Source organism: Capricornis sumatraensis, chromosome 17, assembly GCF_032405125.1.
Source record: "Capricornis sumatraensis isolate serow.1 chromosome 17, serow.2, whole genome shotgun sequence".
NCBI lineage: Eukaryota > Metazoa > Chordata > Mammalia > Artiodactyla > Bovidae > Capricornis > Capricornis sumatraensis.
In genome coordinates, this window is record NC_091085.1 from 61,048,057 (window position 1) to 61,072,355 (window position 24,299).

At 41.4% G+C, this 24,299-nt stretch overlaps 1 protein-coding gene across 2 annotated transcripts in view; it reads left to right on the plus strand.

Annotated features, from left to right (window-relative positions):
• Positions 1–24,299, plus strand: part of ATP2A2 (ATPase sarcoplasmic/endoplasmic reticulum Ca2+ transporting 2) — a 56,453-nt gene that overhangs the window by 27,207 nt on the left and 4,947 nt on the right. For both annotated transcript variants that reach the window (XM_068989832.1, XM_068989831.1), the window contains 14 exons: positions 3,232–3,312; positions 5,210–5,295; positions 6,394–6,858; positions 11,258–11,346; positions 11,998–12,100; positions 12,948–13,079; positions 18,135–18,257; positions 18,348–18,566; positions 19,222–19,557; positions 20,551–20,771; positions 21,190–21,392; positions 23,115–23,200; positions 23,485–23,618; positions 24,181–24,298. In XM_068989832.1, coding sequence (XP_068845933.1) covers positions 3,232–3,312; positions 5,210–5,295; positions 6,394–6,858; positions 11,258–11,346; positions 11,998–12,100; positions 12,948–13,079; positions 18,135–18,257; positions 18,348–18,566; positions 19,222–19,557; positions 20,551–20,771; positions 21,190–21,392; positions 23,115–23,200; positions 23,485–23,618; positions 24,181–24,298 — 2,396 coding nt within the window. The remainder of the gene's footprint in view (positions 1–3,231; positions 3,313–5,209; positions 5,296–6,393; positions 6,859–11,257; positions 11,347–11,997; positions 12,101–12,947; positions 13,080–18,134; positions 18,258–18,347; positions 18,567–19,221; positions 19,558–20,550; positions 20,772–21,189; positions 21,393–23,114; positions 23,201–23,484; positions 23,619–24,180; position 24,299) is intronic.

Sequence of the window (24,299 nt, forward strand, 5' to 3'; positions counted from 1 at the left end):
ATATGAGAGTACAAGCTTAGAGCTAATATATGGAGTTGTTTAAGAGAGATTCAGCTCCAGTATAAAATGACACCTTGTGCTATTTTATTTCATTTTTTTCCTTTTTGGCTGCACCACGTGGCTTGCAGGAGCTTAGTTTCCCAGCCAGAGTCTGAACCCATGCCCCTTGCAGTGGAAGCACGGAGTCCTCACCACTGGACCACCAGAGAATTCCTGGCATTCTGCTTTCAGATTGGTGGTTTCCATTCAATTGTTACAGTGCAAACGGGCCTATAGATTGTGGTGACTGCTATGCCATGTTAGAAGTTTTCTGCTCCTGTAGGATCATGGCATAAATTGCTTCAGACGTTAAAGGAACATTGTCAAGTAATTTTTCCATTTAGGGCCACGCACTCGTTGAACTTGGATCCTTTTCGTGTTCAAGGTTATGTAGGGTCAAATTACGACTGCCAGAACTAACTCAGGAAAAGTTTTTTAGGTTGTTTGAGATTTTTATACGTTTATTTTTTGCTGCACGAGCAGCTTGCAGAATCTTAGTTCCATCACCAGGGATCGAATGCCCTCGGCAGTGAAAATGTGCAGTCCTAAGCAGTGTACCATCAGGGAATTCCCTAAGCTATTTTAAAGTTTTATCTTGCTGAAGTGTTTTAGGTTGTGAAGGCCACTAAATTTTAAGATACAGTTACTTACTACTATTGTATGAGCAGAATTGTGTTATTAATAAAATGAAAGTTTCTAGTGTCTTCCATCTGAATATTGCGGCTGTTGCATAAGCATTTCCAGCAGGAATTTCACCGTGACTTTGTGTGTCCCTGCAGTCAAGTGCAGGGTGATCTCTGCCTCCTGGGAGTAGATATTGGCAGTCTTGTTCTGTGCTGCCTCGTGACCGCGTTTCTTACATAGGTTATAGGGTTTGTTTCATGAACTGTACTCTCCCTGAGTTTAAAAGCTGTGAGTCACAGAAATATTAGAACTAAATTGAAGGTTTAACAAATGAAATCAATCCTCTACTTAGAAGTGGATTCTGTCTAAGAAGTATAGACAGTATAACCAGTTATGTATAACCAGTGACAGTTACAGTTCCGTACGGTAGCGTAAGTCTGGAAAAGTAAGATTTAACTTAATATATGCATTTGTAGGGGGAACGGTGCTTATTTGTTCTGTTAGCTGTCCTTGCATAAGACTCTTAAAAACACCTTAGTACCTTTCCGAGAGTCAGGGAAAGCTGCTTTGTACTAATGTTTACTGTTCAGTTGCTTTGATACTGAAACATACTCATCTAACGATTCTTGAACGCCTACCGTATTCGGGGCATTGTTCTCAGGGTGCAGGTGGAATACAGGCTTTACGTGTTCCTTGGTCTGTGTTGTGGCATTTATTTCAAATACCATCAAGGAAAGGGGCTAAGACATGGCCCATTTAAGAGCTATTAAAGGAACTCTGGCCCAGAAAAGAAGACTCACTTGACTTAAAGATCTCCCAGAGGTTACACAGAGGTTTTTCATTTATCTGATAATGCAGATTTCAGAAGGTACCAAAGGGTACATACAGACAAGGTGAAGAGTCTCCTTCCACCCCTGCCCTGCTGTCTGGTGCTGTAAGTCTGTTATCCCTGCCAGAGGTATTTTCTCCTGACAGCGGAGCTCCATGGTCACAGTGCTGCACACTTGTGTTTTCTCCACTTAATGTACAGTATGAATAGACTTAATAGACACTTAACACAGTATGAACAGACCTTTCTATTGCTGATTAAAAAAACAAACATAACTATGTACTGCAAGCATATCTGTAGAATAAATTCTTTGCAGTGGAATTTATGGGGTAAAAAGATTGTGTTTTGCCATTTTTGTTTGGTTTTTTGTCGTCCCATGCGACTTACAGGGATCGCAGGTCCCCAACCAGGAATTGAACCTGTGCGCTTGGCTGTGAAAGCAAGAGCAGAGCTCAGAGTCCTATCCACTGGACCACCAGGGAACCCCTGTGCTTTGCACTTTTGATATGTATTACCAGTTTGCCCTCCCGAGATTTTGTAAGTTTTTTTCTTTGTACTCAGTGGTGTATGTAGGATTGTCACAAAGTCTGGATGCCTAGTTGAGTTAAAAATATTAAATGAATACTAATATTATATGGTATGTTTAGTGATGTTACGTTCAGTCTGTCCTTATTAGCAGTGCACTAAGCACCGAATTTTCATTAATACCTGCTCATGCACTTGCTCAGCTAGTAAAGAATCTGCCTGTAATGCAGGAGGCCCCAGTTCGATTCCTGAGTCGGGAAGATCTAGAAAAAGGATCTTGGGTTTCCCTGGTGGCTCAATTGGTAAAGGATCTGTCTGCAGTGCAGGAGACCTGGATTGGGAAGATCCCCTGGAGAAGGGAACGGCTACCACTCCAGTATTCTGGCCTGGAGAATTCCATGGACTGTTTAGTTCATGGGGTTGCAAAGAGTCAGACACAACTGAGTGACTTTGGCTTTGACTTTTCATGCACTTCACTCTAAGTGATTTGTAGCTTTGGTTTGTTTTAGGGGTTTTGGATTTTTTTTTTTTTTTTGCTTATTAAAACTAAACTTTCTACATCTTATGGTCACCTTGTATAAAGAAGCCCTGTTTCTGTACATTCTTTCAAACTTAGTACACTTTTTTCTCAACTCCTTTGTCAGTTTGATAGTTTAAAAAGTGGTCTGTGTTGTTTTATCTTGCCTTTTTCTTATGAGTGAGATTAATTGAGCATCTTTTTATAGAGGTATTTGTTTCCTGTTTGTGATAATTTAGCTTTCCCAGTGGAAGAAATCAGTTTATAATTCGGTCCCCCTTGCTGTGCCCTGTGTGTGTGTGAGTGTGACTAAATAATGTGAACTTAGAGCTGTTTGCCCAAGCATCATTGTTCTCTTACTTATGTACTTCATATCTTGTATTTATCCAGGAAGAGTTTTTATGACCCTGAGGACAAGTTGCTTATATTGCTTATTGTAGCAGATTTGAGGGTGGGGGGTGAGTCCCATGCAGCCTGTGGGATCCCACTTCCCCAGGATTGAACCCACGTCCCCTGCACTGGAAGCACAGAGTCTGAACCACTGAACCACCAAGGCAGGCCCTGTAGCAGATTAGATTTGTGCTGGATACAGACTATTTATTTTCTTTAAATGGTGTGTTTGATTTGGAGACAGCTTTTTCATGTAACATGATTTCAAAAGTTGCTTATTTAAGCTGCTTTTTTTCTCCCCAATTAGTTGGTGACAAAGTTCCTGCTGATATAAGATTAACATCCATCAAATCTACTACTCTAAGAGTTGACCAGTCAATTCTCACAGGTAACTATCACGCATTGGCAGCTGCTTAGTTCCTGAGGCCCAGATTCCTGCTGATGATGAGCTGACTCTTGTCCCACTGTCCATTGATGGTGTGTCCCATCTCAGTCTTTCCAAGATGTTTGTTTCATAGCTTAATTAGTCTTTCTGCCAATCGATGCCAAGCTATAATTTTAAAACAGTTGGCTTTCATCTCATAAGGCCTTCTTATATTTAAATTTGATTAAAAAGTAGTTTTGATTTTAAAAGTTTTTTTAAAGGTTGAAAATTCCTTCAGTAGCCTGAGATAAAGTTGAAGCAGTATTGTTGTCTCTGTTTTGTGGAAAGTGAATTAATTACCTAGTGTTTTTTTTCCAGGCAGGAAAAATAGACTCCAGGAATACTTATCTCACACCTCACATACTTTGCAGTAGTAAAATGTACAATTAACAAAAGTCAGCACTTTCCAAAATGGTGAACGTTTACTGCCTAAAATTTGAACACTAATTAGATTTGGGATTGTTCGGAACATTTTCCCGTTTTTGTTTGATAAAGGCACAGTCTAGGGTGGAGGGTTCATATTAACTGGAAGTAAGGTGGTCAAAAGATTAACTTAAACACAATGCTAACCTGAATTAAAAGGTGAGTAAATATAAAATTCAAAGATTTATCTGATGATTAGTTTTGAAAAGCAACTAGATGTCTTAGAAGTAGGGACATGAGTAACCTGGACTCTGTATTTTTTATTGTTCTTTATGAATAGCTTATCTACTAAAACTGCTGTTATCAGCAACAACTTGGAAGCTGATTAAGCCATAAAATGGTAGGGAATTGATTGGATTGTACATAAAATTCTCATATTGTGCATACAAAAATAATTTCCATTTTAAATAAAAATCACACTCTAGTTTTAGGCTAGATTGAAGAACCAGAGTCTTTTGTTAAATATTGAGAGTGAAATTTGCTTCCTTAAATTTGACTTAACAGCCAGGGCCATATTTCACCTTCATTGTATACCATTACCCCTTGAACAATATGTGTTTAAACTGCATGTGTCCACTTATCTGCAGATTTTTTTCATTAATAAACCAGTTGATTGAATCCTCAGATGCAGAACTGTATATCCAGAGGGCCAGGCCTAAGTTCTGTGCAGATTTATGAATGCAGAGGGGTTGGCCCCCCAACTGCTGCTGCATTGTTGAAGGGTCAGCTGCATTTCATAGGTGATGGTTAGGTTGAAACCAGGTTCAACAAGACATTGTGAAAGTTCTAAGAAGTGGTCTCTTACTCCATGTCTTCTTTTTTACTGCTGCTGATTGCTGTTTTTCCTTTTGGTTTATTGAAGTAGAATGGTTGATAAGTCCATGCAAATATTATCTAGAACAGTGTTTTCATTTCTCATCTTTGGCATTATTGAACAAAAACAGGCTTTACAGTGGATGAGCCTCAGTATTCATATCTGTATCTACAGTTTATTCATTTTGTTAAAAGTAAATATACTTTCAGCTTTTTAACTATTACATACACACAATATGTGTGTATATATAAGTATACAACAAATCTACATCCACTATATTAGAGTATAAAATGATACTGGAAAATGAACTAAATTTGAGTAGTTAAGAAAATAAAGGTAATTGACTTGAATCTTACTTCAAAATTAAATTCCTTTATTTTGATTTTTTTTCTTGGAAATTAGTTTCTTTTTTTAAAATTTATTTATTTTAATTGGAGGCTAATTGCTGTACAATATTGTATTAGTTTCTGTTACTGAATTTTACTAGTTTCTACCATTTTGAATGAATTGGGCCTTTTTTCCCTTTTCCTGAGAGTGGTATTGGCATGAGTGAATGAGGGTACCAGGGTTCTAAGTGTGAATTGCATAGATCTAAACAAACCTTCTGTATTGCCACCTGCTTAGGTGAATCTGTCTCTGTCATCAAGCACACTGACCCTGTCCCTGACCCACGGGCTGTCAATCAAGATAAGAAGAACATGCTCTTTTCTGTAAGTACTTTGGATAAGATTTAACCTTTAAAGGGGTGTTTCCTTTAAAATGACGTGGATGATAACTGTGTATAGCTCACAAATTAAAAGGTGTGTGTTTAGAAAGAAAGCAAATGTGGCACACCATTAATAATTGGTGAGTCTGGGTGAAAAGTAAAATAGATGTTTATTGCACTGTTCCAATTTTTCTGTTAAATTTTTTTGAAATATAAAGTTGGAAAATTTATAGTTTTTGTTTAGAATTTAAAGTGGTATTTCAAGTAGTAGGCTTTTGTGTGTTAACATGGGACTCTAACCACCCATCCTCCTCCTCCTAAGTCATGTCAGTCGTGTCCGACTCTGTGCGACCCCATAGACGGCGGCCCACCAGGCTCCCATCCCTGGGATTTTCCAGGCAAGCATACTGGAGTGGGTTGCCATTTCCTTCTCCAGTGCAGGAAAGTGAAAAGTGAAAGTGAAGTTGCTCAGTTGTGTCCAACTCTTCACGACCCCATGGACTGTAGCCTACCAGGCTTCTCCATCCATGGGTAAATTTTTAAAAAGTACTACAGAGCTACAATGAAGATAATGCGCTAGGGATTACAATAGAGCGGGCAGGGACACCTTGTGCTTTGAGTGTCAGCGCTCTAGTGGGGTCCTCGAGGGCAGCTCCTGACTCTAGCCGTCCTTCTTACGGGGACGAAAGGAGAGGCGGAGTTGTTGGAGCCAGAGGTGGAGAATGCTTAGGGTTGAGAGCCGTATAATGTTTGAAAAGTCAGGAACACAGAGGGGTTAAGCTCTACTCCAGTCCAAAGCTCTCTGCAAGCCAGACTCAGTGAGTAGAGATTTCAGGTGGGCCAGTGTAAAGGGCTCTGGGGCAAGTGGGTACCATTCTCATTTCACAGAGAATCACAGAGCGATATACTACACCACCTGCCTTGAGGTATTGCTCCTCATCAAAAGTAGTAGCCACTTGAGGGCCCAGTAGAATGTGGTGTGTAGAGAGGCCAATAGAGTCTGGGTGCCCTCATCAAAATCCACACAAGTTTGAGTTTACCAGTCAGGATTTAAGTAGGATATGGTGTTGATCTCTTAACCAGTTCTCTCCTTCTGTCCTAGGGCACAAACATTGCTGCTGGCAAAGCCATGGGAGTGGTGGTGGCAACTGGCGTTAACACGGAAATTGGCAAGATCCGAGATGAGATGGTAGCGACGGAGCAGGAGAGAACACCCCTCCAGCAGAAGCTGGATGAGTTTGGGGAACAGCTGTCCAAAGTCATCTCCCTTATATGCATTGCAGTCTGGATCATAAACATTGGGCACTTCAATGACCCAGTTCATGGAGGCTCCTGGATCAGAGGTGCTATATACTACTTTAAGATTGCAGTAGCCCTGGCTGTAGCAGCCATTCCTGAAGGTCTGCCTGCTGTCATCACCACCTGCCTGGCTCTTGGAACGCGCAGAATGGCAAAGAAAAATGCCATTGTTCGAAGCCTCCCTTCTGTGGAAACCCTTGGTTGTACTTCTGTTATCTGCTCAGACAAGACAGGTACACTGACAACGAACCAGATGTCAGTCTGCAGGGTAAGTGGAAGTAGTTTAAGAATCTTTTCTGAGTTATGGTTGTTGATTGATCATCAGAATATGCCCTCATATCATTAAAAGCTTTATTGTTTTGTTAAATTTTATTTTTAATGTAGTTGACAATGATTTGTTGGTTTCAGGTGTACAGCATAGTGATTCAGAGATATATATGTATATTCTTCTAGATTCCTTTCCATCGTAGCTTATTAAAAAATACTGAGTATAGTTCCCTGTGCTGTACAGTGGGTCCTTGCTGGTATGCAAGAGTGTATATATGTTAGTCTGAAACTCTTAATTTTAACCATTCCCTTTCTCTTTTGGTAACCATAAGTTTCTTTTCTAGTCTGTGGGTCTACTTTTATTTTGTAAGTGAGTTAATTTGTATCTTTTTTTTTTTTTGGTTCCACATACAAGTGGTATCATATTTGTTTTTGTCTTACTTAATTTACTTAGTATGATCTCTAGGTCTATCCATGTTGCTGCAAGTGGCATTTTTTTCTTTTTTAAAGCAATTATTATAGTATAGTTGATTTATAGTGTTGCTAGTTTCAGGTGTACACAAAATGAATCAGTTATGCATATACATAACATGCTCACTCTTTAAAAGATTCTTTTCCCATATAGGGCATTACAAGAGTATTGATCTGTTTTCTATATAGTGGTGTGTATATGGCAATCCTAATCATCTTCTTTATCCAGTCATCTATCAATAGACAATTACTTGCTTCCATGTCTTAACTGATGTAAATAGTGCTGCTGTGAACATTGGGGTGCGTGTATCTTTTCAAATTAGTTTTCATAATTTCTGGATATATGCCCAGAAGTGGGATTGCTGGATCATAAAACTTTTGGTTTATAATTTGATACCTTTTTATGTGCTTTAAGCAAATTGAATTGTATCTGATAGAGGTTATCTACATGAGTGATGTACTTGTATTGGGGAAGTAACTATAACTATAAGCAGTCTGTAAATGTGTTAGATGACTATGCTTCCTTCATTTCCTTGTTCTTCTAAGTGTATGTATGTTACCACAAGCTTCAAAGTAAGAATTGTATAAAACCAGCTAGTTATCTGCCTACATAAAATTCTAATTGGTATTTCCTTAACACATTGAATGAAACATGTTTTTCTTCTTGAAAAGTAAATTAATTGCGTTTAACTTGATTCATTTTGTGTTCATCCTTCCTTCCTCCTATGTTGTTTTGACTATCACTTTAGGATAAAATAAACTGTTTAAACCTGCCCTAAGCAGAATAAAGAAATAATGTAATGATACAGCTGAATGAAGTTCTTTTATGTAATTTGTTTTCCATAGGTTTTATTCAAACAACTTTGAGGTAGAAGGATGAGAAAAACAGTATAAACTTCTAGTTACAAAATAAGTGTGTCATGGGTATGAAATGTACAGTGCAGGACAGTCAGTAATAATGTAGTATCTATGTATGGTGGCAGATGATAACTAGACTTAATGATGATCATTTTGAAATGTATAGGAATATCCCATCATTATCCCATGTACCAGGAAGTAATAACATAGTGTAGGTCAATTAAACTTCAACAGCAAACAGAAAAAGAGCAAATTTGTGGTTATCAGTCTGGAGGGTGAGAAATTAGATGAAGGTGAACAAAAGGTACAAACTTCCAGTTAAATATTAGGGAATGTTGTGAACAACATAAGTATAGTCAGCACTCAGTTCAGTTCAGTTGCTCAGTCGTGTCCAGCTCTTTGCGACCCATGAATCGCAGCACACCAGGCCTCCCTGTCCATCACCATCTCTGCTGTACCTTATATGTGAAAGTTGTTAAGAGAGTAAATCTTCAGAATTCTCATCACAAGGAAACAATTTTTTCTTATTTTGTATCTATATTAGAAGATGTATATTCACTAACTGATAATCATTTCATGATGATTGTAAGTCAAATCATTTGTACAAGTCAAAGTGATTTTTCAAAAGAGATACAATTCATAAATGTTGAATGAAATTCATGTCAAAGATTCTGTTTGGGTCATTAGTTCAATGAGAGAAAATCAGTAAGATGGTAAAACTGGTTACAGGAACATGTGAGGAAGTGCTTAGTATTAGAATAGGACTAGTGTGTGTTGCATTATAAAAACTGGTTAATATCACACAGAGAAATAAAACTAAGTTTATTTATAGAGGACAAAAAGCCGCAACTTGGTAAAACCTGAGTCTTTTATAATAGCACAGTGAAAGAATGGTAACATTTTCCAGCGCACTGAGTCTTTAAATGCCTGCTAAGTAACACTTCTGAATGACATTGGAGGGCACGCCATCAGCCCCTTGGCCTTATCTCTGGGTTTTAGATAATAGGTTTTTTAGCATTAGAAATTGTTCTTGTTTTAATACATTGAACCCTCAGACTCTTTACTTACCGAATTTAAATTTGTGGTAATTTTTTGATATACGTACCCTCAGCTCTTTGTGTTGTCCAAAACCCAGATCCTGATAGCTCAGTTGGTAAAGAAAAATGGACAGGTGTTCAGGTGGCAAGCTTCTAACTTAAGTAGATCCAGATTGTAACTGAGCTTCCTAAATTTTCTTTCCTTGGTCCCCCAAAATGTTGGATTTTTTTCTTATATTTTCCCTTAAATAATCTGATTTCAAATGTTCTGTTAAAGAAACAGCTTGCCTCTTTGTTCTGTTCTACCTTTGGGGACAGAAAGCTGATGCTAATCAGTATTCTACAGGAGGTTTCTTGCAGTGGGTTGCATAACTGCCCTTGACTTAGGGGTACTTTCATCATGCAGTTTCTAAATGGCTTACTGGCTTGCAGTCTAAAAATGCCTGTGTGCATTCAGATTTAGTTTGTGTGGGTTAGAATTCTGAATGTCTTAGAATATTTTGTACTGTGGTATAGACCAAAGAGCTTCACTTTATAAACAGCGTCATTAAAGAAGTGACATGGTGTAGTCATAATGATGCCAGCTTGCTTTGATAAGTCTTAGTGCAGTTAGTTTTTCATGTGTGACTTTGTCTGAATTATATGGTAATACTGCTCAAGAGGTTAGAAAACTTAGGCTCTGAGAAATTGTGCCATGGCTGAGGGTCCCACAACTTTTAATAGTAAGGTAAAGTTCAGTTTCCTGATAGGAGAGATCGGTAAAACCTGTTTCTCTCTCCCACTTAATAATTGTGTAACCTTGAGCACATCCTTTAACCTCTCTATTCCTTTTTTTCCTCTTCTGTAAATGTCAGACATTTTTGGAAAGAGCTTTCTGCCAAAATTCCTTTTTTAGATGTTGTATCTGCTAGGAAAAAAAAACTGTAGGAATTGGTGATCTTGCTGCATGTGACCTTGGACATGAATCTTTTCCTCATTTGACACACCAATTATATGTGTTTGAACTAGAGCCTTTTACCAGGAGTCATCACAGTTTTAAATCCCGTTGTATATAATTTTTTTTTTAATCCTTTTGTCTCACAGCTTTAGTTCAGTTCCCAGGTTGATTTAGTTCTGAGTATACTTTTGAAATAAAGCTTCTGGAATTTAGAAGTATATGCTATATAATAAATCATACGAGGCAAAGGAAGTTATTTTAAAACAAAATCAGATTTTCTTACTGAATATGAGTCTTGGAATGCTCTGAAAAGGTTTTTTAAAGCATTACATGGCTCTTTTACTTAACATGTTAAAAATTCTTTATTGTAGAATGGTTTGATCATTCCAAACTGGACTTCTGAATTACAATTGGAAAACAAACCAAGAGGGGGAAAAAAAATACCCTCACCTTAACAAACTGGCTCATGTCACTTTATTATTCTGTAAAATTAAGAATTCCTTCCTAAAACACGCTTCCATCTGTTATCGCCTTGGTAACATCAGTTCATTCAGCTCTGCGGGCTCATTACTGTATACATGTGGTTGTGCAGCTTCATAGAAAATGAGCTATTGCCACAATAAAAAGTAAGTGGGAAGGAGTAGAGAAGCAATTTGTCTTATTTTACTTGGGGAATGTTTATGCAACTCTGCTATGTGAGTTTATTTTTCCTAGGCTTTTAGCTCTAAAGCAGGGATACCCAGGTCACTTTCTCAGCCTGCTATTTGGAATTCTGAGTATTCTAAAAAGTACTTGAGTCTTTGGAACTGACTGGCCCAGAGTCCTCATAACTTGGTTTTCATGTAGGTTCTCTTTCTCCTCTGCCTGGTACCATTGCTGCTTATTTATTTAGCACCTCAATGATGCTGTTTTTCAGACTGTTAGATGAATGGGGAGGCAGTCTTAATAGTGTCTAGTTAGAATAAGGAACAATACTTCTCATGCTGAGCTTTGACACTTAAGTCAGAAGAGCCTTTTGTCTTAGCAAAGGTTATATTCTTCTAGCATATCTTTTTTTAAATATTTTTTTAACACTTATGCTTTTTTTTTTTCTGTAGATGTTCATTCTGGACAAAGTTGAAGGTGATACCTGTTCCCTTAATGAGTTTACCATAACTGGATCAACATATGCACCTATTGGAGAAGTGTGAGTAAACCTTCCTTGTCTTTTAAAGGCTCCACTGTGGTAGTTTGGTGCCTGTACAGACTTGCAGTGTCTCTACAATGTTCGGATAATTTTCCTGATGTAGCTCATGTTGGTTACCAAAATGGCTTACTTTTTAAAAAATGAAATTGGTATACATACCTGAAAATTGATATACAGTTGAAATAGATTGTTTAAGCCAGTGAACCTTTTTCATCTTTTGAAGCCTAAATTTTCAAGTGGGGTTTCTGTTCAGGTGGAGTTTTGGGGATGGTTTTTTATTTTTGTTTGTTTGCCATGCCACACAGTTTGCGATATCTTAGTTCCCCAACCAAGAATCAGACCCCAGGCTCCGGCAGTGAGAGCACCAAGTCCTAAGCACTGGACCATCAGGGAATTCCTGATTTTTCTTTATGGATACCAGTGGTGGAGAAATTTCAGTAACTAAGAATTTTTGGTCTTTACTGATTGACTACTGATATCAGAGACACATTCTGTTAGCGTCTCCAGCATCGGATTTCTAGGAGCCATCACTTGAATTCTTTTGAATGTTTGCCAATCTAGTGTACACAAAATTCTATTTATTAGTAAAAAAATAAATAAAAGTGATCACAGTTGACCACAATGTGCTTTAAATTTTTTTTCTTCGGACAGACATAAAGATGATAAACCAGTGAAGTGTCATCAGTATGATGGTCTTGTGGAACTGGCGACAATTTGTGCTCTTTGTAATGACTCTGCTTTGGATTACAATGAGGTGAGCCTCCTCATAAATGAGAAACTAGACCTGGCTGTTTCTAGTTCAAGGGTGCGGTGGGCAGGATGAAAATCTAGCCTTCCTTCCTCCCTTTTTGAAAGTCCGAGTTCCTGATTTTATTTGCCCTTTCCATTAAGAGCTTGTCTCTTATCAGAGCCAGCATGATCTACCCAAAGAAAGCTTGGAGCCTTTCATAATACTCTCTGTGGCTGAGCATTGCAGTTACTCAGCTAGGAGCTGTAGCATACATGATGTTCTCTTCTGTGTATAGCTTAGTTACTATAAATGAGTAAAGCCAAGGATACTTTCTCCTGAAAGTATAGGGTGTTGATCTTGGCTTTTTAAGATGGGTATCATTGTATCCTTGAGGACAGGTTGAGGCTTAGAAGGTTGTTTTGATGATGTTATTATGTAAAATTTAACCAACAGAAACCCTTCTTTCCTCCCTTTTTAAATTATAGACAGTGAGATACATTTTTTGGTTTCTAAGGCAAGCCAGTCCCCAACAGAAACAGAATGTAAATTCTGTAGAATGATAAATAATGACATGGAATTGCAAATACTATGTGCAGGCTCTCATGTTTCAGTTAATACTGTGATTAATTGCTTATAGTTCAGGGGAATGAAAGACCTAATTATTAGAAAAAGATCAAATGCACACCTGTCCTTTGAGTTCATTTTTAATTATTTGGATCATGTGTTCCAGGATAGGATAAAAATGACCCAGAGAACAATGATGTAATGGAGGACAGAGTGTCCTTCTCTGGAAAAAGTCTTTAATAAAGAAAATTTCCTTGTTTTTACTACTTTTTCCTTTTTGTAATTTGTATGCTTTCAACTACTACAGGCGAAAGGTGTGTATGAAAAAGTTGGAGAAGCTACAGAGACTGCTCTCACCTGCCTGGTAGAGAAGATGAATGTATTTGATACCGAATTGAAGGGTCTTTCTAAAATAGAACGAGCAAATGCCTGCAACTCGGTCAGTATTTGAGCTTGGTGGTGTTCATGCTGCCCATCACGCCTGCCATATATCCTCGGTCCACTCACTCACTCTCTTAGACAACTTACACTATACTTTATTTCCTCAAACTCTCAGTCCTTCTCCATCTTTGCTATAAGATAAACTGATCTGGCCATTTGACCAAGAAAATAAGACTTGTCAGTGGACAGCTTCCATATGCAGCCACCAGTGCTGGGACATGTGCTCTTTCTCCTCCCAGTAAATCCCAGCTGCTTCTTGTCCAATAAGCCCCAGCATCTCTCCTGCATTATCAATCTCCTGTCTCTACTGGGTCTTCATTAGAGAAATAATAGTTGTTTATCTTAAAACTTTTTCACTTAAGCACGCTGCTTCTTTTCCTTCATGGTGAAATGTCTCAAAGAACCGTTTTTATGTATTATTTCACTTTTCCCATTTTCTTGAGTCCACTCCAGTCAAGCTTAAGGCTCTTTCCAGTCTATCAAAACTTCTTATCAAAATAGCCCATGACCTTGTGTTAAATGGTCTAATTGTTTATGCAAGTGTACTACTAACACATTTTAAAGTTCACAGAGCAGAAGTTGACAGAAGTAAAAAGTAAACTAGACAAATTTACAGTTAGAGTTGGAGGTTTTAACACACCTATCTCAAAAATTGATAGAACAAGCAGATGAAAAAAAATAAGGATATGGAGCAACACTTGTAAATATACTTAACCCTTTTTCCTGTTGTGCTGCTCCTAATATGCTTTTCAGATCCATAAGGAACAATTTACCAGAATACACCATATTGCTGGTCCATGAAGCAAGACTCAACAAATTACAAAGGGTGTAAACTGTTGTTGACCACGATAGAATTAAACTAGAAATCAGGTAAAACGATACATAAGTTTCCATCTAAAGAAAATGGAAAAACAAATATAAGTAGAAGGAAGTAGGAAATAATAAAGACAAGATCAAAAAGCTGTTCTGAAAATTTTTATATCAATAAATTTGACAGCATAGAAGAAATCAACAAATTCTTTCAGTAGCACAGCTTTCTAAGCTGACATTTTTCTAAGAAAAATGGAATAATCCTATGCCTGTTAAACTAACTGGATCTATAATTCAAAATCTATGCTTCCCCTCAAATTATTCAGGCCCAGTTGTGCCAACACTGAAGAAATACAAGTTTTCAGGAGTTGCTGGCTGTCCAGTAGTTAGGACTTGACACTTTCCCTCAAGCTGTACAGTGTGGCCCCGCCAAGAATGGCAGAAAACGAAACCTCTATCACCAGCATAACCCTGATAGCAAAACCTGACATTGATGTAACTTTCATAATACAGAAGTAGAGATTCTCAGCACAACGTTAACAAACTAAATCTAGTAGTAATTAAAACTTTGACATGCTGTATTTATTTGAGCAGAATTACTACAGCTATGGTGAGTGGAGTAGCAATACTAGGGGGGTGCAGGTGTGTCTTGTTAGGTGTGCGAACACTAGGCAAATGTGTGGTCCCTCAGCTATTCTCCCTTGCCTGTCAGAGTCCCAGAACCAGGATTTTCTTAGGCTGAACAAAGTGGCAGGCTGGGTGGACTGGCCTGTTGAGGAGACCCAGGTGCTGGAGGCTGACCAGATGGTCAGTGTCTGCCAGCAGCTGTTGCAGATGGTTTTACTCAGGTTTAGCTGCACCAAGTGTGTGAGGCCACAGAATCCAGTGACAGTTCATTGCAGGACAGGTCCAGCATGTGGCCCAAAAAGAGCTGGCAGCTCCATGACATGGACCTTGTTCAGGTTGCTGAGGCTCAGGCCTAGTGTTTGCTGACCAGCTTGTCGCTTATGGTCATGGTGATGCCCGCTCAGTGGACCTAAGCAGTAACCTCTGTTCCAGCCAGAGTGGTGAGTGGTTGCTGAGCTGAGAAGCAGAGTAAGCTACATGCCAGCAAGATGGTACCATACACGAAGGTTAGGGTGGCAGGCAGTGGCAGGTAAAGTTAGAATCAGAGGAAGGGAAGAAGCCTAGACGCCCAGAAGCAACCAAAGGAAGCTCAGAAATGGAAGCTGCAGAAGCCAGAGAATAGGGGTTGAAGGGACTATGCGGACAAGCAGGAGCAGAAGAGACCTAGGAGGAAACGAGCCAGGCCCTGAAGTCTGCGTCTGGTCCTGCCCTGGCAGACCTGGAAGCAGAGAGGCCCCCCTGCAGCAGGTGAGCGCCGTCTCCCTGCAGTGTGTGCAGGGGGGCGTCAGTACAGTCTCAGTGGGCCCTCCAGACCTGTTCCCAGAACCCGCCACCTCCCAGCCTTGGAGTTTAGGTTTCTTCAGAGTTGAGCTCTGCTACACACAACCCCTTCGTGTCAGACCTATATACCTGTCATCGCCAAGGGGCAGCCAGTCAGTGCTTGAGGTTCCTCGTTGTAGCACTTCAGTGCTGTTCCTTCAGTCAGCGTTTTCTGGTAGAAAAAAGAGAAACAGGAGATTATAAATACAGCCTTCCTAGTTATACAAATGCAAAGCTTATGTCAGCTATCCTACGGTGACTTTCTTTCATCCTTCCCTGGGTATCCAGGGCAGATGAGGAGGCAGTGTTTTGGGGGAGTAGGGTGGCACCTCATGGCACAGGTAGCCTAAGGTGGGCAGCAGTGCGCCTGTTAAAGACATCGGCTATTTAAGCATTGGGTCCCACGCCAAATCTCAGGCTGTGAAAAGGACTTTAGGACCATCCAGTCCAGTCTCACACTTGCAGGCAGGGAAACAGGCCCTCAGTGGCTTGCACACCGTCTCAGTGTGAGCAGAACGAGACTGCTCCAGCACCCTGTTCCCTTTACATCGATTTGCCTCTCTCATACTCTCCAGGGAAATCAGAACTCGTGCCAGAATGGAGGATGCCTCAGTGGAAGTAGAGAATCTTTCACAGTAACTCGATTCATGCTTCACAACCAAGTCTCACAGCCACAAGGGTCTTGGGCCTCTCCTGTGGCATCCTGCCCAGACTCATGGTTTCCATGAAACAAGTCCAGGTCCTTGTTTCTATTTTAGGGAATTCACCCCACTTGTCAGTAAGCAAAGCCACATTGTCTGATAGCTCTGTTATCAGTTGGTGTTTGACTAAACCCTTCAGAGGCAACCTGAAGATTTCAGCTCCAGAGACTGACGTTTAGAATTACTTGATCGCCTGTAACTAAATGCAGGGAACCAACTAGCAGCAACAGAGCAGGACCGGCTTTCTGAGGCCAAGTGGCCCTTTTGGATAGGACTGTTGCATTTCACAGCCCTGGTCCCGGAACCAGTGGCTTTGTTCTCTCCACCCAGGATATATCTAGGTGGCACTAGTGGAAAGGAACCCACCTGCCAGTGCAGGAGATGTGAAAAATTCAGGTTCCATCCAAGGGCTGGGAAGACCCCCTGGAGGAGGGCATGGCAACCCACTCCACTGTTTCTGCCTGGAGAATCCCATGGACTGACAATACATAGGGTCACAAAGAGTCAGACAGACTGAAGTGATTTAGCACGTAGGATGTATCTGGTACAGAGGTTACGCCTCACTCAGAGTCACTGCACATTCTTGCCATCTTCCCAGAGTCATTGGTACAACTGCTTAATGGAAACTAAATACATGGGAAGTCCCTGGTGGTCCAGTGGTTAAGACTCTGCGCTACCTCTGCAGGGAGCACTGGTTTGATCCCTGTAAGATGGCCATGTAGTGTGTGCCACCAACCACCCCGATCCCCACCCCGAAAAAAAAAAACATGTAGATAAGTAATATATTAGTCAGATAATGTCAAATTTAGTGATTGTCCTTTTATTGGTCTGGCTGAGAGGATGCTTCATTACACTCATAATTGCCTCTGTCGGATGCTGAGGTTCTTTGGGATTTTTACAGTTATTATTAAGTGTTTGTCTGAATGAGTGGAAAACCCATGTTAATTCACCACGTAATTGAATAAAGGCAGAATATCATAAGATCATTTAATTCAGAAAAAGCATCTGATAAAATTTAATCTCAGTTTATGATAAAAACTAAGCAAGCATCTTCTGGCTGATGGTGTAGTTACACAAAGTTAACATTCCTAACAGGCAAGAGAATTTACTCTCAGCATGTCTGTTCAGTGTAGTACTGGCAGCCCTAGTTCATGTGAAAGAAAGCCAACAAAAAATAGGAAAGGATAAATAAAGTATGTTGATTTTATGGTAATATGGCTGTATATATAGATTAACCAGTGGAGTCTGAATCTGAAGGTTAATTCTCAGTTTTTGTTTTCCCTGAGCTGTCAGTTTGTCCTCCCAATCTCTCCCTCCCTAAGAGAGTCCTTCACTTGCTCTCCCCCCAACCTCCTCTCCTCGGCTGTATCTTCCAAGAGGCGCCAGGGCCCAGGCCTCAGCTTTTCTGTCTGCAGTTACTCCCTTGAACTCTTCTCTCCTTATGACTTTAAATACTGTCACTGTGCTGACACCTGATATAGCCACTAGCTGTCTAAAGTATTTAAAATATTGAAGTGGTGTGGTGTTCTTTGCCCTTCCTTCGGTTAATTCTTAACATAACTGCCAGAGCTTGAAACTCTCCATTGTCTTCCTTTTTTACTTGTTAAAAAAGCCAGATGCCTTACGGTGACTTTCAGGATGCTACAACCTGCTTCTGCAACCCCTGCCATTAACCCTGAACCTTTTCTGCAAACTCCCTTCTGGCCGTGTTGCCCTGGAGGTTCCTTGAACTGCCCGGTCACATCAGTCTGCATAATATTTTCTCGGCTCACACTCACACATCCTTCATGTTTTTACTCAAATATTGCCTTCTCAGTACCATATGTAAAATTGTAACCTAGACATACATAATTTTTTTCTTCCTTGCTTATTTTTAAAATTTTTTCTCCATGGCACTTATAATCTATTTTCACATTCTAGTATGTCTTTCCCAGACTAAAGGGTGAGTTTTATGAGGGTGGGAACTTGTCTATTGTCTATTGCTACATCTCCAGTGTCTGCCACGTAATAGGTATTTAGTGAATGTTTAACTGTTAAAAGTCAAAAGTTTATCAAAATTGCTATCCAATAATATTCCGTATATGTTCTCTTTATAGGTCATTAAACAATTGATGAAAAAGGAGTTTACTCTAGAGTTTTCACGCGACAGAAAATCAATGTCAGTTTATTGTACACCAAACAAACCAAGTCGGACATCAATGAGCAAAATGTTTGTGAAGGCAAGTACAGCAGGTTGCAATTAAACGTTCTTACCAGGATTAGAATCCCGAATGAGCTAATACATAAAATTGTTGTTCTGACATTTCCAGGGTGCTCCTGAAGGTGTCATTGACAGGTGTACCCACATTCGAGTCGGAAGTACTAAAGTGCCCATGACTCCTGGAGTCAAACAGAAGATCATGTCTGTCATTCGGGAGTGGGGCAGTGGCAGTGACACACTGCGCTGCCTGGCCTTGGCCACTCATGACAACCCACTGAGGAGAGAGGACATGAACCTTGAGGACTCCGCCAACTTTATTAAATATGAGGTTCGTTCATGAAAAGCTTCACCGGCCCCCTGCACATTCACTGTTTAGGTAGCACTCCTTCAGTAAAAAGGTCAGATGAGTCTCGCTTTTGCGGAGAAAGGGGTGTGGTTATTTGTTTTCCTGCAGGCCAAATGTATCATCTTTATAATTTAAGTTGCTGTTTCAAACATACAGTTAACAGTTTAATACAGGCCTGTTACTTGTTTTGCTGCTTTCATGTAAATTAAGATAATTTCAAAATATTCATTAATTACTGACTCAAATTGTTCAAGTGGAAGGATCCTGTCTACTTCTGCTCTTGGAATTCTTTCCTATCGGGTATGTGGCTTCTTGAAGTCTTGAACAAGGAAGTTTCAAGTTCAAATTTGATTACCATGGGTCACTGATTGGCTGCTGTCAATATGTTCCTATTCCTCAGTATATTTTTTCTCTAAGAATATTATTAATGAAAGCTCAAGAATTATTTTTAGTAACAAGAATGTAGTGATAGTTTTGCTTCTGATTTATTAGAGTTAATACTGTTCTTCATTGGATTTATATTAACATCAGTGGTGTGAATTTTGCCATTAGAAAATGCAGAAACCTTTACTCTCCACACTAGGGGGAAAAAACCCAGAATTTCCTGTTTTGACATAAGGTGATTCTTTCACCATAGACCAATCTGACTTTCGTTGGCTGTGTGGGCATGCTGGACCCTCCGAGAATTGAAGTGGCCTCCTCTGTGAAGCTGTGCCGGCAGGCAGGCATCAGAGTCATCATGATCACAGGCGACAACAAGGGCACGGCTGTGGCCATCTGCCGCCGCATTGGCATCTTCAGGCAGGACGAGGACGTGACAGCAAAGGCCTTCACAGGTCGCGAGTTTGATGAGCTCAATCCTTCAGCCCAGAGAGAAGCCTGCTTGAATGCGCGCTGTTTTGCTCGAGTTGAACCTTCCCACAAGTCTAAAATTGTAGAATTTCTTCAGTCGTTTGATGAGATTACAGCTATGGTGAGTGTCTGTAGACATGTACAGGTAACAAACTGCACAAACACAGCAGATTCTAATTCTGATCATTAAATTTTTAGTAATAGGTCCCATATTTGGAAATTCTTTTTTTGTCATGATCTGGGCTGTTTCTCAAGGATTCTGTTGGCCTGCAAGATTCTGGGGAAGTTTAAGACCTAGAAGCCTGCATCAGTCACAGGGGAGGTATTTGTCATGGTTAAAATGTATGTGTTTTTATCTCACGTTTCTAAAAGCTGATTTAGGACATAACTATGACGTACTCTATCACGTTTGGAAAACCTCACCTGAAATGAGATGGTACTGGTGATGGGTTCTCTGAGAACAACCTGTTGATGAAGCATCTCCCATAGTCTTCCTTGCATCTGATTTTTCACCAAGATGTTAACATTGTGTCATGCTTGCCTTTTGCTGCTTGTCTATGAAAAGTTTCAGGTTTTAAAACAATTTTGTTGCTAAAAACCAGCTGTTCTAGTTGTCTTCCTCTTTCCTCCCCTTCCCTTCTTTCTCCAAGGAAAGCACCATTCTGAATTCAGTACTGGGTGTTTAGTAAAAGTATAGAAAACATACATGGGAATGGTAGTTCTGTATCTGTAGACTATGTTTAAGCATTTCTGGCTGAGAATGGCATATGTTTGCCATGTAAATGGCATATTATAGTTGATGTATTTGTCTGCATTTGCTCTATTCGAGATTTATCCACATGGATACAAGCATTTTGTTTCGACTGCCATGTAGGTTGTGTTGTGCTTTGTTTGGTACAATGAGTAATAACAGATTGTTTGAAGTCCCCTTTGTTCTGCTTCCTCTGAAGTGTCACCTGTAAGTTCGTTTGGCAGTTTCACCCAGAAAACTTAGTTGCCCAGAGGCCCAACAGCTCCATTCATTCCCTGGCTTCAGGATGGCCAAGTGATTGCTGGCAGTGTGTGTGTTAGGTAACAGGTGTGCAAATCAGTGGTGGGTTTCTTGGCCTTTCAGACTGGAGACGGTGTAAATGACGCTCCTGCTCTGAAGAAATCTGAGATCGGCATCGCTATGGGCTCTGGCACCGCGGTGGCTAAGACGGCCTCCGAGATGGTTCTGGCTGACGACAACTTCTCCACCATCGTGGCTGCTGTGGAGGAAGGGCGGGCCATCTACAACAACATGAAGCAGTTCATCCGCTACCTCATCTCCTCCAATGTCGGGGAGGTCGTCTGGTGGGTCCCTGTGGCAGACTGTGCGTGTCCCTCTGCTGGTGGTTCACATGGCAGCAGCTTCACTCTTGGTGCAGTGGGAGGGTGGGCGGCAGGCGGAGGATGAGGCCCTTGTGGAGGTAAAGGTGCTTCTGGCCCCCAGGAGGGCTGCCTACGGCTGTCGCAGTATGCAGAGGACACGCTTGAACATGGAAAGGGGTTTAAATTAACTGTATAATACAACGTAAAATTCTTGGCCTTCTAAAAGTTAAGTTAATTTGGAATTTGGGTATAATAAATGTTTTATGATTACTCAGGGGAAAAGTTATTTCAAGTAATCGTTGCTGTCCACCGATTTTTATGGGAGAGGAGGGGATGTTGATGTTAAATAGTGGCCAAAAATAATTTGGGGTCTTTCTCTTCTTTCCTTGGGTGGACACAGTATTTTCCTAACAGCAGCCCTTGGATTTCCTGAGGCTTTAATTCCTGTCCAGCTGCTCTGGGTCAATCTGGTAACAGATGGCCTGCCTGCCACTGCACTGGGGTTCAACCCTCCTGATCTGGACATTATGAACAAACCACCCCGGAACCCAAAGGAACCACTGATCAGTGGGTGGCTCTTTTTCCGTTACCTGGCTATCGGCTGTGAGTATGGTTTTTTATATTATTTTTTTTTAATTACTATTTATTTGGCTGCACTGGGTCTTAGTTGCGGCATATAGGATCTTTAGTTGCGTCATACAAACTCTTGCAACATGTGGAATCTAGTTCCTGACAAGGGATCGAATCCCAGCCCCTGCATTGGGAGCATGGAGCCTTGGCCACTATAGTATTGATTTTTAAACAAAACGTTTATGAGTCCAAACATTTCATAAATTAATCCCTTAAAAGCACTTTTTTTTTTTCTGTCCCCATATTAGGGTAGCACAATATGGCAGCTGTCCTCTTTCAGTTTATAGTAAGGTTAGTCCCTCGTTTTAGGGCTTTTGTTCTTCCTTTGGCCTTTGTGAATTAGGTTCTCAGATTTAACCCATGGGCAAAGGAAACACAGGGGCAACTCAGGCCTCACATCGCCAAGATTCCCTTTCCCTGAGTGAGAGAAGGGTTCTGTGCATTCATCAGCAATGTTGGCCCTTCTGCCTGTGTTGTCCCTATCAACTTCATCCTGACCCAGGACGCTGCTTCTCTCTCTCTCTCTCTCCGTAGATTAGGAACGTGAGGTCCAGAGAGGCTAAATGGCGTCCCTAGGATCCCATAGAGCTTCCCTGATGGCCCAGTGGGTAAAGAATCCGCCTTCAATGCAGGAGACACAGGAGACGCAAGTTTGATCCCCGGGTTGGGAAGATCCCCTGGAGAAGAGCATGGCAACCCAATCCAGGCTTCTTGTCTGGAGAATCCCATGGAAAAAGGAGCCCGGCAGGCTAGAGTCCAGAGGGTCGCAAAGAGTCAGACACGACTGAGTGACTGCACACCCACAGGGTCCCGTAGGAGACTCTTTCAGTAAATTGACGTGACTTAACAGTCAGCGTAAAACAGGGGGACTCTCAGCCAGCCAGTACCCAGCAGCCCGGTTTCTCACGTGGCTTCCCGGCAAATAGGTCTATCTTACGTGTCTATTTTCGCAAGTGATGGTGTGCTGTGAGCACCTGTGTGCTGAGCCTTGTCTTCGCATTTTTCTCCCTCTTTGTTGGGTAGTGTATGTCAGTGCGCCACCTGCCCACTCTTGTGTTGTGATTGCTGGGCTAGAGGGTGTGCACACTTGGACCGTGCGTGGCTACTCCTGCACTGGGATGGTCTCTTATTCTCAAGGCCCTGTGCTCTCCACTACCCTTTGTTGCTTCTTTGTAATTTGAATTCAAAAGTAATTGGGGGGGAGGGTAGTCCAAGAACTGGCTTTGAGCACTGCCATGGTGTCCTGCACTGATGGCCTTTCCATATGAGGGCTCTGCCAGGCCTTTGATGGAGCAATGACACTAGCAGTCATGGAGGAGTGATCTGGTGCTCTAGCACAGCGTGGCATCACATGGAGGACAGGTACCTGAGCCTTAACATACTGGCTGCTGGTTAGAGAGCGCGTGACTGGTATAAAGGTCCTCCCCCAATTCTAGTAGTTGTAGTAGGTTCTTTTCCTCACAGATTCTCAAAGGAGAAGCCACCTGGTTCTTCTGTACCACAGACATGCCCTCATTGTGGAGACCCTCTAACTGCTCTAGCTGATGCGAGTTAGCAGGTGCTGGTGGCGGCACAGGCTCAGTGACCCCACGTCTCTGATCTCCGTCCCGGGGGTCGGCCCATGAAGCAGTGCCTGCAGAGATGCTGCTAGCTGTAAGACCCCACGTGTATCAGTGTCATGATGTTTGTTCCCAGGTTACGTTGGCGCTGCTACGGTGGGTGCTGCCGCGTGGTGGTTCATTGCTGCCGAGGGTGGTCCAAGAGTGTCCTTCTACCAGCTGGTACGTAGCCACCTTTCTTTCTGTATCTTACATGCAGACGCATGGTAAGCCTTCACATACAAGGGTGTCCTTGAGCTTTCTGTGATTTGGATGTCTGTCAGATACTCTTAAGAACTGAACAGTAAGCAGTTGCATCTAAGGTTGTTCTGAAAGACCAGGGCTTCTCTGGGAAATGGGGTGAGATCCTGTATGGGGCTGTATTCTGGGCTTAGTGTGGAATTTGTATGTGGACCTTGGGAATGTCTTTGGCTGATTGGGAACTTGGTGTCGGGCTTTTGTTGCAGAGTCACTTCCTACAGTGTAAAGAGGACAACCCGGACTTTGAAGGCGTGGACTGTGCAGTCTTTGAATCCCCATATCCAATGACAATGGCGCTCTCTGTTCTAGTAACTATAGAGATGTGCAACGCCCTCAACAGGTCCGTGACTCTTCTTAACGTGCTGGGGGATTGTGTGTGTGTCATGGTTGATTGAGAGTCGCAGGAAAGCTCTGTCCTCCCCAAAAGGAAGGACAAGCAGCACCGGTTTTAAGAGCTTAAGTCGTCATCGCCTCCAGGAAGCAGTGGGAGGGCTTAGCCACATGTTCCTTAAGAGACGGCAGAGGCCAAAAATAGGGACTTCAGTGCCCACAGGGAAGGAGCTGTTGCCCTTTAGCATCAAGACAAACGGTATCATCTAATTATGCCAGTGACAAAAATGGAAATTTCAAAATAGCCTAAGTGTCAAGGGCAATTGAGAGCAGCTTTGAACCCACTGAAATAAGATCACTGTGCCGAAGCCTAGATTTAAGTTGAAGTCTGTCCTACATCTGAATGTTATTCCTTAACTTTGCCACCGTAGAAACAGTACAATTAGGTCAGTGGGCAATGCCAAGGCAGCCGTCACCTTATTGAAGTGTGGTTCCGAACAGACTCTGTCAGTGAGGGCACATGCCTTTGCCCTTTGGCGGGCACCTTTCACCTGCCTCTCCTTGTTCCACAGCTTGTCTGAAAACCAGTCCTTGCTGAGGATGCCCCCTTGGGAGAATATATGGCTCGTGGGCTCCATCTGCCTGTCGATGTCGCTCCACTTCCTAATCCTCTATGTGGAACCCTTGCCAG